Source organism: Thamnophis sirtalis, unplaced genomic scaffold (genome assembly GCF_051295495.1).
Source record: "Thamnophis sirtalis isolate CommonGarterSnake01/CBP01778 unplaced genomic scaffold, rThaSir2_p1.2 scaffold_4, whole genome shotgun sequence".
NCBI lineage: Eukaryota > Metazoa > Chordata > Lepidosauria > Squamata > Natricidae > Thamnophis > Thamnophis sirtalis.
The window spans coordinates 78,848,199-78,866,702 of record NW_028261384.1 but is presented as its reverse complement, the minus strand read 5'-3'; the positions used below and the strand labels follow the sequence as shown (position 1 = coordinate 78,866,702).

At 39.3% G+C, this 18,504-nt stretch overlaps 1 protein-coding gene across 1 annotated transcript in view; it reads right to left on the bottom strand.

The window, feature by feature from the left end:
- Positions 1 to 18,504, bottom strand: part of ADCY1 (adenylate cyclase 1) — a 261,866-nt gene that overhangs the window by 187,280 nt on the left and 56,082 nt on the right. The window contains exon 2 of the mRNA XM_014060098.2: positions 627 to 776. Within this exon, the coding sequence (XP_013915573.1) occupies positions 627 to 776 (150 nt within the window). The remainder of the gene's footprint in view (positions 1 to 626; positions 777 to 18,504) is intronic.

Here is an 18,504-nt window from a genome sequence, read left to right as displayed (position 1 = left end):
GCTTAGACATTTTGGTGAGGTGTCAACATTTAGTATTGTAAGAAGCCCCAGACTACTCCTGAGTGAAGGAGTACAACGTCTGTCAGTTTGAACTGAGGTAACAGAATATGAGGCAACTGGCAGTTGGAACAGAGTTATTTTCAGGTAGGGAGGGGGAGTAGAATGTCTAACCCCTTAGTATCAGAACATGCTAATATAAGGCAACTGGCAATTGGAACAGATTTATTTTCAGGTGGGGATGGGGATAGAACTCCTTAGCACAGAAGCGTGTTAATTACTGTATAAAAAATACTAATGATCTGATGGACATTTTGAAAAATCCTTTCTTATTGAGCACTTAGAAGCCAAGAGGAACATACATGCCAAATTTCAAATTTGTAGGCTTTATGGTTCTGGAGATTTTGTGATGAGTGAGTGCTTTTTGGCTTTTATATATATAGAGACAGATTAAGTTAAATATAAAAAAATAATGCCTGTTGTGTTTTCATTGTTGAAAACAAATAAAAAGCAAGACAACAAGTTACTGTATAAAGTTATAACTTTATGGCTAAGTTTCTATAAAGATCAGACTCTTATTCAACTGTGATGTTGAACAAGATAAAAAACAAAACCATATTTTAACTGACCTGTTTTTCATTTTCATCCTCCAGCTTCAGTCTGTCCTCTATGCAGTTCCTGGCCTGAAGGAAGGCCTTTCTTTGTGCCCTCTCTGTTAATATCCTTACAAAGACCCCATATAAGTTTACACTGACAAAAAGGATAGCATTGGCCATAAGCTGTAAAGAAAAGATAAAAAAGAGAAGGGACAAAAAAGATATATTATAATATTATATACATCACCATGCCACTGTAATTTTATCTAAAATCCTGCTAATTTTATTTCATTATTTTGATATTTAAACATTGTTTGTTATTCTCAACATTTGTTCAGTCATTAGGTTTTCCAACAGGCAGGAGTCAAAGGTTTTCTAGATCCACACATTCTTTCAAATGTACCGTACTTTTCGGAGTATAAGACACACCTTTTTTCCTCAAAAAAAGAGGCTGAAAATCTGGGTGCGTCTTATAAATCAAATACAGCATTTTTTACCTTCTGAAGCCCCGGCCCTTCACCAAAATGGCCGTGCATACCCTTTCAGAGAGCTCCTGGAGGCTGGGGAGGGCAGAAATGAGCAAAAAATGGGCCATTCCCCCCCACAACCCCCAGCAGCACTCTATAAGCTTCCATAAGGCTATGTGTGCATTTTTTTTTACAAAAACTGGGCCCATTTTTGTGAAAAACGGACCGCTTTTTGCTCGTTTTTGCCACACACACACACCCAGGAGCAGTCTGCAAGCCCCTCCCATGGCTATTCATTTCTTTTGGGGGGGGGAATGGGCCGTTTTTGAGAGGTTTGCAGAGTGCAAAAACTTTTTTTTTCCTTTTGGAAAGCTCTTTAACTGATTGATGAGAATTACATTGATCAAGTGCCAGCAGGAACAAAGTCTTAGGTGCTGCAGCGATTTCCTTCTCCAGCACACGAATACACCTGGAAAAATCTACCTATCTACTCTCCCTCCCTCCCTCCCTCCCTCCCTCCCTCCCTACTGTATTTCTCTTTTTCTCTCTCTCTCTTTCTATTTCTTTCTCTCTATCCCGCTACCTACATACCTACCTATCTACCTACCTACCTACCTACACATTCTCTCCCTCCCTACATACCTACTGTATTTCTCTCTCTTTCTCTCCCTCTCTCCCTCTATCTACCTACCTTTTTAAAAAATTTCTCTTCAAAACCTTGGTGCCTCCTATACTCCAGTGCATCTTATACTCTGAAAAATACGGTAAATGCTGGCTACTGAATATGAGAGCACAGCATATGCTATATCACTGGATTACAGACCTTCTCCTTTGCAGTGACAGTGACCACAATAGAAAAAAAAATGAAAGTCTACATCACCACCAAATTCAGAAAATGCTTGGAGCAATGACTCTGCAAAAAGACTACATAAACCATTATTTTCATTCAATTTCATTCTATAAAGTACTAAAACTCCCCTCAACTAAGTGAAATAGTGCATCACAGAGGAACAATTTTCTAATCAAAATACTTCAAATGGGCTAACTTATGGAACATATCTATTTTCTATAATTAAAGAACAAGGTGATCAAAATGTTCTGTGTATTCTCATCCATTACTTTAATATTATTAATTATTAAGTGACTCCTGAATTCAACATTACTGATTCATCAAATCAAAAGCAAAAACAAGGAAAAGGCAAAATAATCATCTATATATTTACTTATTAATTACCATAAATATTTCCTTAAAAGATGCATCTCTTATAGGTAGGTATCAAAGGAATATTTTCCCATATAGCTTTCAAATCTGGTCACAGACTTTTATATGTATCTTTATATTTCATATTCAAAATTGAATTATATAGGGGAAAAAGATAAATATGTATGTATTTTTTTATTTCTTTGAATCACAGAATTATACGGCAGGAAGGGACCTTGGAGGTCTTCAAGTTCATCCCTTTCCTGAAACAGGAGTCTTTATACTCTCCCAGACAAATAGTTGTCAAACTTTTCTTGAAAACCTCCAGATCTATAAATCGTGGAGGCAAGCTGTTTCATTAACTGTTCTTTTTTTTACATTTTTTTTATTTTTCCATTTTCATAACATATAATCACATGTATACTATTACATAGCCAACATCATATTGTATTATTAAATGTTTACATCAATTCACCAACTCCCAAAAACAATTATTGGCTCTTCTGCTCTCCACTCACCATATTTGCACCTTATCCATCACTTTTTTCTCTCTCTCTCTCCTCCCCCTCCCTATCTCCTTTCTTCCCTCTGTCATTCTTCTCTTCTCTACTTCCCCTTCCTCTCTCCATATCATCTATCCCCTTTCCACTTCTCCTTTCTCTCCTCCTCTTCCCCCACCCTCTCTCCTATTCCTCTCTTCTTCCCTTACCTCTCTCCTCTATTTCACACTCTTCATCTAATTTACTTGGTGTATTTCAGCTTCTGAGCGAGCTCCATTTTATGTTGATGGTGTTTATAATTCCTTTTCGATATATATTTAATTTTGACATATATCTTCCTTCTTTTCTTAAAAAAAATTACAAAAAAGTATACATATATAGGCATTGTGCTTTTAAACTCACCCACCCCAACCTATTTTTGGCCGAGATGTAGACCTGGTTACAAGTCCCAGCTATTTTCATCATTATATTCATATAATTATACATCCTTACATGCCCCCACTTTGTGATTCTGCCTTTAAAACTCAATAGTTTCCCATTTTAAGTATATTTCATGTTCCCTCTCCATTTTTCCATATCTTGGATTAGATTACCCTTAATTGTCTATAAATGGCAATCCTTACTGTTCAATACAATTCCCTTAATCTACTATATAGAATAATAAGCGGTACTTCATTTATCATCTTAAAGGTTCTATATATGTCCATGTTTCATATATTTTAACCCATGCTTAATTGTCATATTCAATCAATTAGCAACTCAGTTTCATTATCATGTAAAAAGTGAATGACAAACCTCTGCTTTACAATCTTCCCATATCAGTTTCATATTTGTCCATATTCCATATATTTTAACCTTTATTTAATTATCTTTCCATTATCATATTCAACCAGTTAGCAACTCCATTTTATTGTTATATTTAGGAATAAACCCCTTATCTTAGCTTTATATTTTCCCATATAACAATTTCTAGTTGTCTGATTTTTTCCTAGTAAGTCTTTTGTCCCACTTCTCTGTTTCTGACTTTTCCCTTTTCTTTGTTTTGACATGTCCACCCTCTTCAATTTTCCCCACTCCACCGTCAAAGGATCTTTTATATTTCTCTTTGTTAGGACATAACCTCCTACTTCAATTTTCCTTATGCCACTGTCAACCTCTGAAACCTCTTTTGTCTGCTTTTTATTCTCTTTTGTTGGGACACACTCACCCTTTACATTTTTCCCTATACCACTACCAAGCCCAATGAAGATTTTTGTCTGCTTTTTATTTCCCACCATTTCTACTCCTTCATTGTTTCTCTCCCTTTCTTCCTTCCCTTCTTCTTTAAATACCTGCTTCTCTGAATTCAGAATTCTATTTAGGCTTGATTTTAATGATGTATGCATATTTTGTAAAAATTTCATGTAGTTCTTCAAATTCCCAGCTTTCCATGATGTCCAGTTCCAAAGTTACAGTTAGTTATACAGTTCTTCTTTCAGAGTTCTGGTCCACCTTAAATTTATCTAGTTCAGCTGCTGTGGGGAAGAGCGATGGGAACCATCTTGGTCTTTTGTTCTTCCTTAATGTCCAGTTTCAATATTACAGTTAGTTATACAGATCTTATTTTGTGGTTCTGGTCCACCTTAAATTTAGCTAATTCAATTAATATAAAAATGGAAGAGAAGCTGGAGCCATCTTGATCTTTTGCAAAAAAAGAAGAAGAAAAACTTCAGAGTTTCCCAGTTTTTGATTTTGTTATTATTTTTTCTTTTGCTACCTTCCCCCTCCAGTTGGTTATAGCTGCTCAAAATATATTAATTGAAACAAACTTGTGAACAGCCAGACTCGGATATGTTTCTCTTCGCCTCCTGCTTTTCCAAATTCTGATTTATGGCAGTTGGTTAATTAAAACGTCCCACACAATCAAGATTAGATTATCAGTTATCAGTGAGAAGATAGTGCCTTTTTCTTGATTTTGCTGCATTTCATCTCTCATTAATTGGAGTTGCTTAAGATATATTAGTTGGAAGAAGTTCAGACGAAGTAAATCCCTTGGAATGTTTGGTTTCTATTTCAAATCCAAAACCAAATTTAGAGTTTGTATTTGAGTGGGTTTGTCACTTCTCTGCTTTTTCCCTTTCTGTCTGAATTGTTTCAAACAAATAACTTTTTGGGGGGGCTAGTGTTTCAACCCTCCATTTTCCCTTGCTTTCTTTCCTTTTGCCAAAATCCAGATCTGTCTATTAATATTATTTGTACTCTCAAGATTTCTTGCCTTTTCCAAGTTTTGATTTATGACTGTGGGTTAAATGAATCTTCTGACCGGTCTTTCATCTCATCTCCTGCACGCTGCTGTTCAGTTGCTTTGGCTGGAAGCCAGCTTCTAGTGCAGCCATGTTGCCATGCTGCCACCCCTATTCCAATTTAGAGGGCAAATCTCTGACCTGCGAGGGACCTATTGCCTCCCCCTGGGTCTGATGAGATACTGCCCCTTCTTCACCTCCCCCTACAGGGGGGTTCTGATCCAAAAAGAATCTTGGAATAGGTTTGTCAGACAGGATTCATGTGAAGCTCTTGAGAGCTATGTCTGTTCAGCTGGAGAACTTCTGATTGAATCCCACTAACTTTTCTAACCATCAGGAAATTCCTCCTTATTTCCAGGTTGAATATCCCTCTGACTAGCTTCTGCCCATTGTTTCTTGTCCTACCTACCCAGTCCTTTGGAGATTAAATCAATTCTTTCTTCCATTCAATGGGGTCATGTCACCTCTAGTCCTTACCTTTATCAGACTAGACATATCTTAGCCATTCATCACACAATTTAGTCTCCAGACTTATTATCTTTGCTGTTCTTCTCTGCAATCTTGTTAGATTTCAACATCTGTTTTGATCAGAACTGGACACAATATTCCAAGGGCCTTACTAATGCAGTATACTATCACTTCCCATATATATTGGAAAACATGCTCAAAATGTTGAAGAAGAGACTTTCCTTTTCCTTTGGTTTTAATTTAGTTAATAATTATGTCCCCTGGGTAACTCCTCTTTGGTGCATGTGCGCTCCATTTTTGGCACTTGGTGTCGAAAAGGTTCATCATCACTGACCTAATCTGTACCTATACAATTTTTTTCTTGCCTAAGTGTAAAATTTTATTTTTATTTATGTTGAATATTATTCAGATAGGGCCCAATATTTAAGTCTTTCAATATTTTTTCGTAGCTTGACCTTATCTTCGGGGTTGTTGGCTATTCCTTACAGCTTAGTGTCATCTGCAAATTTGATGAATTTCCCTTCTATTTCTTCATCTAAAGCTTCTTTATGAAGATATTAAAGGTCACTGGGCTTAAAACAGAACCTTGGGATCTCCCACTGTTTATTTCCATATATGTACATATAGTGAAATGAATTAGAACCTTGGTCACTTAACAAAAATTATTGAGTAAATCAATATAAATTTGCATAAGTAATAAAAAAGAAATAGCATAATTTTCAAAATCACCAAAGTTATGTACATGTTGGCTTTCAGCAGTACTTGGGGCAAAATAACTCATTAAATACAGGTCTGAAGCTTCCAGTAAACTTAAGTCATTATATTATTTTTAAAGAACAAAAAAGCAATGCATCTTTTTATCACACAGGAATAAATTTTAAACCAATAGTTGGTAGGTATATTTTTTTTAAAAAGTTGATTAATGGATTACTTTAACTTTAATTTTTTTAAAAAAAATAATTCTATTAAATTGGACTTTATCATTAAAGCATTAAATTTAAGAGCTGTGAGGTGCTGTGGTTTGAATTAAGTATTTCAGGCTAACTCTGCCCACAGCCAGGTGTTTGATCCTCAGTGGCTCAAGATTAACTCAGCCTTTCATCCTTCCAAGATTGGTAAAATGAGGACCCAGATTGTTGGAACAATATGCTGACATTTGTAACCACTCAGAGAGTCCTGTTAAGCACTTGTAAATCTAAGTGCTAGTGCTCTAAGTGCATTTAGTCTAGGCTGCCAGTTGAAATTTTTTTTTCGTTTTTATATTTTTATTTATATTATTTTTACATTATACAGTTTCAGTTTTAAGTTTTTTTAAACTTTTCCAATGGCTCCTGTTTTGTACATTTCAGAAGTTGTGGTCAAAAGAGATAGAGTAGGATAGGATTGTCTTTGAAAGTTTTATCAAATTATAATGGTTAAATGCTAATAGCTATTGAATCTTTACTATTTGTCCATTTATCTCCACAATACATTAATGTAATATAATCCCCATTGTGGTGCTAGTTTTTATTTTGGGACTTGCAAGGGTTTTACTTAAATAAATAAATTTGATCCAAACACAATTACTTCCAGGGCTAGGATTGAAATATTTTAGCAACTGGTTCTCTGCCCGGTTGCTGGATGGGTGGGGCAATGGGGGGCAAGGCCTACTCAGCCTCCTGCACCATGGTGGGGGTATTTTTCACATTCCCAAGGCTCTGGAGACTTTCCTTGAGCCTCCGGGAGGACGAAAATGGCCACGCAGCCTCTGGAGGCACTCTGGAGGTCGGAAACAGGCCCGTTTCCCAACTTCCAAAACTTCAAGGAGGCCCATTTTTTGCCCTCCCCAGGCTACGGAGGCTTTACTCGAGCCTCCAGGAGGGCAAAAAAATCCTCCCCAGGCTCCAGAGGCCAGAAACAGACCTGTTTCCAGACTTCTGGAAGGCCCATTTTTTAACTTCCAGAGCCTCCACGTGGACATTGCACTTACCTGGCATGATGAATTGGCCATGTAGAGGTTCCTGGGAGTGGAGGCCAGAGCAGCCTGTCCTTCCAACTACTGGTTCAGTAAACCAGATGTAAAATTAGCATCCAATTCGACTGAACCGGTCCGAACTGACTGAATCCCACCCATGGTTACATCTCCCTGCCCCCCCCAAAAAACCTGTTTTTTATTTGTTTATTGTCCATTTATCAAAATTACATCATTTCCCACAATTTATCCTACATTTTCCTTCATCCTGGTTTTTCACTTGCAAAATCCCTTAAATATTTTGCTATGGAAAGCCAAAATGATATCTTTAGAAGCATATGCTTCTGTGTGTTTTCTGCTTGCTCTATGTTTCTCATAGAAACAAGAAAACTCATAGTTAATCAAATAAATCAACTCTCTGAAATATTGTTTAATATATTTAATATATTGTTTAACAAGTAAAAAGTTCAGGGGGTCTTAATTTTATTCCTTTGTTCACATTTCATAGACATCAATAAGCTCCAATTTTTATCTACACTTACTCAGATTTATTTTCCTGAAACCATTCAATCAGTGCTGAAGCGTTTCCTATTTGATTCCTGTTCATTCCATGATTTCCTTCATAGAGTGTTGAAAGAACTGATCTTCTAGATGTGAAGTTTTCTTTGGATAAATATCAGGTCCCCACTGCTTTTACACCATGACTAATCAAAAGTATCATCTTTGTGAAAAACTATAAAATCATATCCCTCAAGTCCTTTAGAATCCCTTTGATATTGGTACCACCATGGGCATCTCCACACTTTTTCTTCCTAGAAGTCAGGAAGAAAAAACAATGTAGAGCATTCTAAACCCACATTCTCTATAAAAATATTACATATTTGTCCATTTATAGTTAATTTGTTGATTTCCTTTCTCTGACAGCCCAGTGAGAAACACATGCTTTCCACCTTCCCTGCATTCCATATAGGTCTAAATCTAACTCCAGATACTGGATAGATCATCAACCCCTGGACCTAACAGCTGACTTAAGCAAATAATAGCAACCTTTTTAATCCTAGTTTTTGTTTGTTTAAATAATATAGGAATAGGAATAAGTTTATTTATAGGCCGCCCTTTTCCCTGAGGGGACTCAGGGCGGCTAACAACTTATATGGGAGGGGGATACATACAGTAACATATAACATAACACGTAATTAAAAGAATAAACAACATTCATTCAGCATTCGAGTGGGGGCGAATCAAATCTTTACCCCCAGGCCTGACGGGATAGCCAGTTCTTGAGGGCTGCGCGGAAGGTCTGAAGGGTGGTGAGGGTACGAATCTCCACGGGGAGATCGTTCCAAAGGGAGATCGTTCCAAAGGGTCGGAGCTGCTACTGAAAAGGCTCTCCTCCGCGTAGTGGCCAGCCGGCACTGGCTGGCAGATGGCACTCGGAGGAGGCCTAATCTGTGAGATCTAATGGGTCTCGAGGAGGTAATTGGCAGGAGGCGGTCTCCCAAGTACCCAGATCCACTACCATGAAGGGCTTTATAGGTGGTAAGAAGCACCTTGAAGCGCACATGGAGATCAACAGGTAGCCAGCGCAGCTCGCGGAGGATAGGTGTTATGTGGGCGAACCGAGGTGCACTCACAATCACTCGCGTGGCCGCATTCTGGACTAGCTGAAGCCGCCGGATGCTCTTCAAGGGCAGCCCCATGTAGAGCACGTTGCAGTACTCCAGCCTAGAGGTCACGAGGGCGTGAGTGACTGTTGTGAGAGCCTCCCGATTCAGTTAGGGTCGCAACTGGTGCACCAGGCGAACCTGGGCAAATGCCTCCCTGGTCACAGCCGACAGGTGGTAATCAAAGGTCAGCTGTGGATCCAGGAGGACTCCCAAGTTGCGAACCCTGTCTGAGGGGTATAAAATTTGGCCCCCCAGCCTGAGCGATGGAACACTAACCAAATTATTGGGAGGGAAACACAAAAGCCACTCGGTCTTTTCCGGGTTGAGTACAAGCTTGTTAGCCCTCATCCAGTCCCTGACGGCCTCAAGTCCCTGCTTCATCACGTCCACCGCTTCATTGAGTTGGCACGGGGCGGACAAGTACAGCTGCATATCGTCAGCATATTGAAGGTATCTTATCCCGTGCCTCCGAATGATCTCGCCCAGCGGTTTCATGTAGATGTTAAATAGTACGGGGGACAGGACCGACCCCTGCGGCACCCCATATGTTAGGGGCCTCGTGGTCGATCTCTGTCCCCCAACCAACACCGACTGCGACCTGTCCGAGAGGTAGGAGGAGAACCACTGCAAAACAGTGCCTCCCACCCCCACCTCCCGCAGTCGTCGCAGAAGGATACCATGGTCGATGGTATCAAAAGCCGCCGAGGGGTCAAGAAGAACCAAGATGGAGGCGTGGCCTCCATCCCTGGCTCTCCAGAGATCATCGGTCAATGCGACCAAAGCGGTTTCTGTGCTGTAACCAGGTCTGAAGCCGGACTGGAAGGGGTCAAGGTAATCGGCTTCCTCCAAGGACCGCTGAAGCTGGTAGGCCACCACCTTCTCAACAACCTTCCCAATAAAGGGGAGGTTGGAGACTGGACGGTAATTGTTAAGTACGGCTGGATCCAAAGATGGTTTCTTCAGGAGGGGTCTCACCACCGCCGTTTTAAGTGCGGCGGGGAAGTGCCCCTCCCGAAGCGAGGCGGTAATAACCGCTTGGATCCAGCCCCGTGTCACCTCCCTGCTGTTAGCAACCAGCCAGGAGGGACACGGGTCCAGTACACAGTTGGAGGCACTCACAGCCCTCATGGCCTTGTCCACGTCCCCAGGGGTAACATCCTGAAACTCAACCCAGCGATGGTCTACAAAATCGTCCACTCGTGCCTCGGCTGGATCTGCAAAGGTGGAGTCCAAATCCGACCGAAACCGAGCAACTTTGTCCGCCAAGAACTGGGCATAGTCTTCAGCCCTACCCTGCAAGGGGTCCCCCGTATCCCTCTTATATAAAGAATTAAAAACCTATGTTCTTCCAACTATCTCCAGTTGTAACAAGTAAGGTGGAAGTTTGTCAGAAACAGATTCACTATTTATGTATTCATTCATTCATTCTTCTATTTACATGTCCATTTTCCAAGGAATCCTCTCTGGCATTTATTTATTGTCCATATTTTCATTCCTTCATTCCTCATATTTATATATCATCTCTAAAGAGCTAAACATTATACATGATATGCCTAAGATGCATTTTATATTCATTGAAATAATTAGAACTTCATCAGATATTTATCTAAGAAATAATCATCAGTTCAAATGCAATCAAGTACTTTCCATTTTCAAGAAGGGATTGAAACTAGGTTAATGTTGGTTATTCAGCAATTGATTCATAATGACCAAACAGATTTTATTCAAGGGAGACAAATGAGAAGTAATGTAAAACTAATTGTTAATACATTGGAATATTTGGGAAAGAATAACCAAATCCCTGCTGCACTTATATTTTTAGATGCTGAGAAAGCCTTTGATTGAGTGAATTGGCAATTCTTACTGAAAATATTGCAAAAAACGTAAATAGGAGAGCACTTTTTACAGTCAATTAAAGCAATATATCAGGAACAAACAGCTCAAATCATAGTTAATGGAAGTTTAACAGATTCTTTTCAAATTGAAAAAGGTACAAGGCAGGGTTGTCCCTTGTCCCCATTATTGTTTATTATAACTTTGGAACTATTGTTAAATAAAATACAGGGCTCAGATGATTTACAGGGATTCAAGATTAGGCAGCAAGAATATAGAGTACGTGTTTTTGCGGATGACCTGGTTATAACATTAACCCAACCACAGGAATCTAGTAAGGTTTTAATGAATATGATTAATCAATATGGCCAAGTGTCAGGATTTAAAATAAATTTAGGGAAAACAAAGTTGCTAGTTACAAATATGGACACTAAACAAAGGGAAGAATTAGAAGGAATGACAGGATGTGAAATAGTTAAAAAGGTCAAATATTTAGGAGTTTATATCTCAACTTCAAATGGGAAGCTATATAAGTATAATTATGAACCACTATGGCATAGCATTCAGACAGAGATGAAAAATTGGGAGAAATTACAATTATCTTTACTGGGAAGAATAGCAGCTGTGAAAATGAATATTCTACCCAAATTTTTATTTCTTTTTCAAATGATACCAATACTTAAAAAAGATGTGAATTTGCTAGAATGGCAGAAGGGCATTAATAAATTTGTATGGGCAGGAAAGAAGCCGAGAATAAAACTAAAAATAATGAAAGATGTGCGTGAGAGAGGAGGTTTGAAATTACCCAATTTAAAACTATATTATGAAGCAGTAGTTTTATCGGTAATTAGTGATTGGATTAATTTAACAGATGACAGAATACTCAATATTGAAGGGCATGATTTGGTATATGGATGGTGTTCTGACCCCCCCCCCCCCGACGGTTCGTTAACAAACGCAGGCAGACAAGGCTTAAGAGGACTTTTTATCAGTTTTTCAGTTCAAACTGGCTTCGAGCCCAGGGAATAACATAAATAACTCTCCGATAAGAATTCAAAAACAAAAGCTTACAAGCAAGATGCAACTTCCTCCGAAGTCTTCACGGAACAGTTTTACATGAAAACATCAAAGCATTTCTCCAAATGTAACAGGCATAATCACGAGTAATCAGCCAGCAATATTGTACCAGACACAGAACACACGAAGGAACAAATGAATGTATGTTGACTCCAGCCACTGGGGCGTGGCAGCCTCCGTCCTTTTATCTCTAATCTTGCTTCTAACCACTCCCAGCTGCCTAATGAATCGTGATCCTGAAAAAGCTCTTAGCAGAACTGCTGAATCACCACACCGAATTTTGTATGCTGAAAAAACTCTCAGCATAACTGCTGAGTCACAACAGGATGGCATGCTTATTTGCTACATAACAAAAAGGTAGATAAGAACTTTAAAAGTCATATTTTAAGGAATGCTCTACTGCGGGTCTGAAAAAAATATCAATACAAATTATGTAATAAGACACGCAATAGAAAATATAAATATAGTACAAAAACAGGATGTAATTACATACAGACAGCTTCTTACCTTAGAAAAAGTTGTATTACAGTTAAAACCTTTGAATGTACTAAAAGAAGAAAAGGCAATTCAATCATGGTTTCAGTATGGGCAGTTACAGGCCAGATGGAAAATAGATCAAAATGTCAGCTTTATGCAAGTTGAGGATAATTTACTCAAACAAATTAGAGATCAAAGTCCAATGCATATAAAGAGATTATATAATGTATTAATAGAAATGGATTCAGAAACAGAACTAGTTAAAGACTATGATAAAATGGGCTCAAAATTTTGAAGAACCAATAATTTTGGATACATGGGAAAAGATTTGGGTAAGAAATGTAAAATTTACACAAGCCCAAAATTTGAGAGAAAACTTTTATAAGATGTTTTACAGATGGCATTTAGATCCTAAAAAACTGGCTTCTGTGTATCCGAATTTATAACCTAAATGCTGGAGATGTGATTGTGCTCATGCTACTTACTTTCATATATGGTGGACTTGCAAAAAGATTAAAGCATTTTGGATAAAAATATGGTGGATTATGCAAAATGTTCTTAAAAAAAGGATAAAGTTTACCCCTCAGTTATTTTTCTTAGGTATAATTACTGATTGTACAGTTGTAGAGATTAACCTGATTTTGCATTTAATAACCGCAGCTAGACTGTTGGTGGCGCAATACTGGAAGAAGGAAGAGTTGCCTACTATTCAAGAATGGACATTGAAAGTAACAAACCTAGCTGAGATGGCTAAAATATCTGCATATCTTAAGGACCATTCAAACGAGAGATATAAACTGGAGTGGAAAAATGGATTGATTATACTCAAAATAAATACGGGACTAAGAAATTTCAGATAGCTTATGTTTAGAGCTAGCCTAGCAAGGAGGAGTTAAAGCTCAAGTGAAAGATGTTATTAACCTTTTTTCTTTTTAAGATTATTTTAGAATGTTTTTGTTAAAGATTTATACCTTGTATTGGTTCTGGGAAGTCGGGGAGGGGGAGGTTGGGAGGGGTTTGGGGGGAGGGTGGGGGGAGGGAGGTAAATATTTGTAAAAGCTTGATTTTTAAAATTTTCATTAAAAAAAAGAAGGGATTGAAACTAGATTTCTCATGTCCAATCCTGTATTCTAATGTGGTCCCAGAAAAATGGTAGAAAAATTATCAATTTAAAATATCAGCATGTTTGCTCATGGAATTTCATGAGAGTAGTTAATTTTTAAATAAAATATTTTGCAGCCTCCAATTTAACATGAAATCTTTAAATGATGCCTGAAAACACTGCTGATTCCTACTCCAGTCACTATATCACACTAGGGGAAATTATGTTCAACCAAATTGTTTCCCTTCCCTGAAGACCATGATATCGTATGAAAAATAAAATTAGTTCAGGGTTTTTCCCCCCAAAACAGTCAACTGCCATGGCTTACAAGCAGGAGATGGAATGAAGAAATACATATTTTGTATCATAGTTTCTCTACAATACATTTAGATTGCATACCATCCAAAATCTAAAAGTGTAAAGGAACAAATATATAATCTTGAAGAAAATAAGCAGGAGACAAAACAAGAGATTACTCAGTTCTGGGAAAGGAGAAGATGCAAGAAAAAAATCCCACAAAATAACTTTACCTAAAGCTTTTTTGTATAAGATGGCCAGTGAATAACTCTGATAGGCTTTTAAGATTTGGTTATTACATTCCAGAACAGCAATTTAAACATTTTTGAGGAAGTGTAGGAAGAGTCATAACCAAGATGGCAGACTTAAAATTATGTCCAATTCAGTAATATAACTTGAAAAAGGATTCAGACTTGACCATCTCGAGTTCACTTGAAAATAAAAGGAGACAAGGGAGGCACAGACTTGTAAAATTTTATAAGACCATTTAATAAAAGTAGTATTAGCATCCATAACTTTGGTTTTCTAATTTGGTCTACCTCAGAACACCAACATTAAGAAAGGATTTACCATGACTTTATTTTTATTTTATTTATAGATGTACTGATTTTTCTTCAGCTAGGATTGTTCTCCTACGTGCTTTCCTTTTTATTAGATCATTAATGTAATCTATAACCCCAGCTGCCAAGAACAGACTTCAAGTTGACCAAACCTAATAGTTGGATCTACAAAATGTACATTTATTATTTCAAAGCAACTCTCTGTAGTGGTATTTCAGGGTAAGCTAGTTTCATCTTTCCTTTCACCTGTTCTGCTATGAAGCCAATGACTACTGGGATATTTCAGCTTGGGTCACATATCACTTTTTCCTGTCATATATTTCTGTCATATATTACTATATTGTTTAAAAACTACACTGGAGAAAAAAATAGCCACTGATGGCTGCACAAGAGAACTGTAAATTGAATGCATCTGAAGCTGCTCGACAACCCAGTTCTCTGATTTCAATTGTGCATTAACTTTTCCAGTCATAAAATATAAAAGTGTAAACAAAATTCTCGAGAGATTCAGTTTGAAGATAGAGAGCTGGGGTCATTTTTATTTGCTTCTTCTAATTTTTCCTGTTTTGAAAATACAGATTGCCGAGACAGGTTGATATGAAAGCAATCCTCCACTGACCAGCTATAAAGGTTCACCTCATGAGTTGGATATTCTCCATGGCTAAAATTAAACAACTAAGGTTCTTGGTTGAACAGTAAATCATGTCTCTTCAGTTTATGTTTCCTGTACATAATCATAGGTAAAAAAGTAAAGGAATCTCTGAAAATTTTACTCCACTACTTGTTGCTGACTACAGGGAGCCAGTGTTCATCTCCATTTCAAACTCATTGAGTTAGCACTGTCCGAAATAATTTCTATGGTCATGTGGCCAGCATGATGTCATGGAGCTCTGTTACCTTCCTACTGAAGTGATACCTATTTATCTACTTGCATTTGCATGCTTTCGAACTACTAGGTTGGCAAGACCTGTGAGAGGATGGGAACTCACCCCATTGCCAGGAGCTTGGGTCTCAAATCTGGGCTGTCCTGTATATAATCATAAATGCATTAAATTAAACACTGACTAATATTTATCATTTTGCATTGTACCACAAACTGAAATTGTGCGTGTGCTGTAAGTAGAAATAAAGGCAAATATCATACCTCTTGCAATAACAGTTGTACAAGTTGTTCAATTGTTGATGTATACTTACATATATAATCACTCACAGATACATATGTATAAAATTTTTAACTATCAAAATGTGAATAGAGATGTGACCATGTTTTAACAATGTTGATCTATTTGCTGTATGTGCAAATTTATAAATTTTACCCAAAAAATAAAATAGATTTAATTATAGTTTAATTCTCAATAACATAAACTCAGAATACAGCAGGGACGTGCAGTCAGGGGAGGCAGGGGAGGCAGGGCCTCACCACTGTCATCATGAAAAGAAAAAAAATTAAAAGGAAAAAGGCTGAGGTAGTTGCTGCCAGAGTCACAGTGGATGACTCTGCTTAGTGCTTAACTGTTTAAAAAAGCCTCAAAAAAAGTGTCCTCTGCAGGAGGAGGCAAGAGAACCACATGCCTCATTTAGTCTATCTTTATGATCACTTGAGCAGAGTTAAGCAAGGGTTAAAAGCTGAAAAATTCCTTATGTAGATGAGGCAAGTGGTTCTCTCGCCTCCTCCTGTAGAGGGCACTTTTTTAAAGTCTTTTTTAAAACAGTTAAGCAGAGTCATCCATTAGATGCTCTCGCAGCAGCTAACCCAGCCTGACTTCAGCAGCTCTTGCCTTTATCTTTTAACATTTTTTACATTTTCATCATGGCAGACAAGAGCAGAGTTGAAATCCTCTGTGATTGTGACACAGCTGGAAAAGGTATGTGGGTCAGAGGGAGGGGGAGGAGTTCAAAATTAATGTAATTTGTAAGTAATTTTTTATTGTAAGTAATTTGTGTGTGTGTGTGTGTACGTGTGTTTGTTTCTTCACTTCACTCAAACAAACTCTCAATTTGAGAGAGAGTTTGTTTGAGAAGAGAGGGGCAGCCTTGTTTGAGAAGAGAGGGGCAGCCTTGTTTGAGAAGAGAGGGGCAGCTCGCCAGCAGAGGCTGGTCTTTTACCCACCTCTGCTGGCAGGCTGGCACTTTCTTTCTTTTGCCCGCTGTGCCCCATTTCCCTTTCTCCTCTCCCCCCACTGGGAGCCCTGTCCTGCTCCCCTCCCCCTTTCCTCCTCTTCCTCTCCCCTTTCTTCGCCGGCTGCAACTGAGCGAGGAGGCACCTCACACCCACATCCAGCCTGCTGGAGCTTGCCATGCTGGGGGAGGAATGAGACCCCGTTGTCCCATGGAGCCTGCCTCCACTTGAGCGGGGAGGACGAGGAGGAGAAGGAGAAGAGCGGTGAGGGCTTGTGCTGGCCAGCTGGCCAGCTGGGGAGTAGGTCAGGCAGGGGGTTGGTGGGCTGGCTGGCTGGGGAGGGAGGATCATGGCCGCTCAGGTGGCCCCCGCCATCGCCACCAGCAGCTTGGGTGTCCCGGCTCTGTCCGAGCACGCTGCTTCTCGCCACCGCTTGAGCAGGGAGGAGGAGGAGGAGGAGGAGAAGAGCAGTGAGGCCTTGTGCCTGGCTGGCCGGCCGGCCAGGCGAGGAGTAGGTTGGACAGGGGATGGGTGGGCTGGCTGGCGGGGGAGATGGGATCATGGCTGCTCAGGTGGCCCCCTGCCGCCGCTGCCAGCAGCTTGGGTGTCCCACTCCATCCGAGCATGCTGCTTCTCACCGCCGCTGCATTCTGCCACCTCGTCCCCCACCTCCTCCAATGAACAATCCTCCACTTTATTCAGCTTGGATGGAGCCAGGACACCCAAGCTGCTGGTGATGGCAGCGGGGGCCACCTGAGTGGCCATGATCCCCCTTCCCAGCCAGCCAGCCCACCCACTCCCACCCAACCTACTCCCCGCGTCTCGCATCTGTGGCGGACACAGTGCTGGAGGGGCCAAAAGCCTCTTTCTTTGCCCACCGTCAAGAAAGAGGCTTTTGGCCACTCCAGCGCTATGTCCGACATGCCTCACCAGCCATAAACCTCACCGCACATCACTGGTATACAGACTCTATGCTTCCTACTATCTTCTCTTCGAATTAAGAAAACTGAGATGGATACCTGTCAAATATCATAAGGCATGTTAGCTGAAACAGTTCCAAAATAGATAATTAAAACATGTAAATTGGTTTTGGTTCATGATACATTTTCAAACAAACCTACAGTGCTGAATAAGCTTCAATATGCTTCATTTCCAGGGACATGAAGGCCAAAAAGAAAACAAAGGAAATAAAAATTGAATATGCAGATTATTACCCCAATTTGAAACAGAAAGGTGAATATAAATATCCAATGAAGGTATAATTCCTGGGTGAAAATTGCAGGACTGCTTCCTACATTTGAGACCATTATAGAGATAAATATGCTGCAAGTTTAGTGAGTATACACCTCAAAATGGTCTTGCTAGCTGTCCAAATCAATTAGATCAGCAGTTCTAATGACAATGATGCAGTAGAGCCTTCTTGCAATCACATATAAATTTGAAGCAGTTTAGGTACTGATGGCTGACTTAATCAGGGCAACAATGGGGGGGGGGTAAGGCAATGTGTATGTGTCCTTGTAAAGCAAAAGGATTAATCTCATTCTTCAACATCATGACTGCAGTCTTATTCCCTTTCTCTGCAGCTATCATCAGTAAAGTAACACAGAATATCTTAATAGTTACTCGGCCCCATTGCCCTTTTCAGTTCAGATGACAGGAAGAACTAAAGTCATACACCTATCTTCTAAAAGATCAATAAATCTCTTGTACAAAAAAAGTTCAACTACCATATCAGTGGAATGGACAATGATTGATAAGTTAGAACAGAAAAAAAATCATGGGGCTTTGGGGCAGAAAGGGAGGCAAAGTGAGGGCAGGTTTGTGGGGCCAGTAGGCCAGTAGATATACCATATCGAGACATCTGAAATGATGGCTGAAATAAAGCAGGTAAAGATAGAGCAACACACACA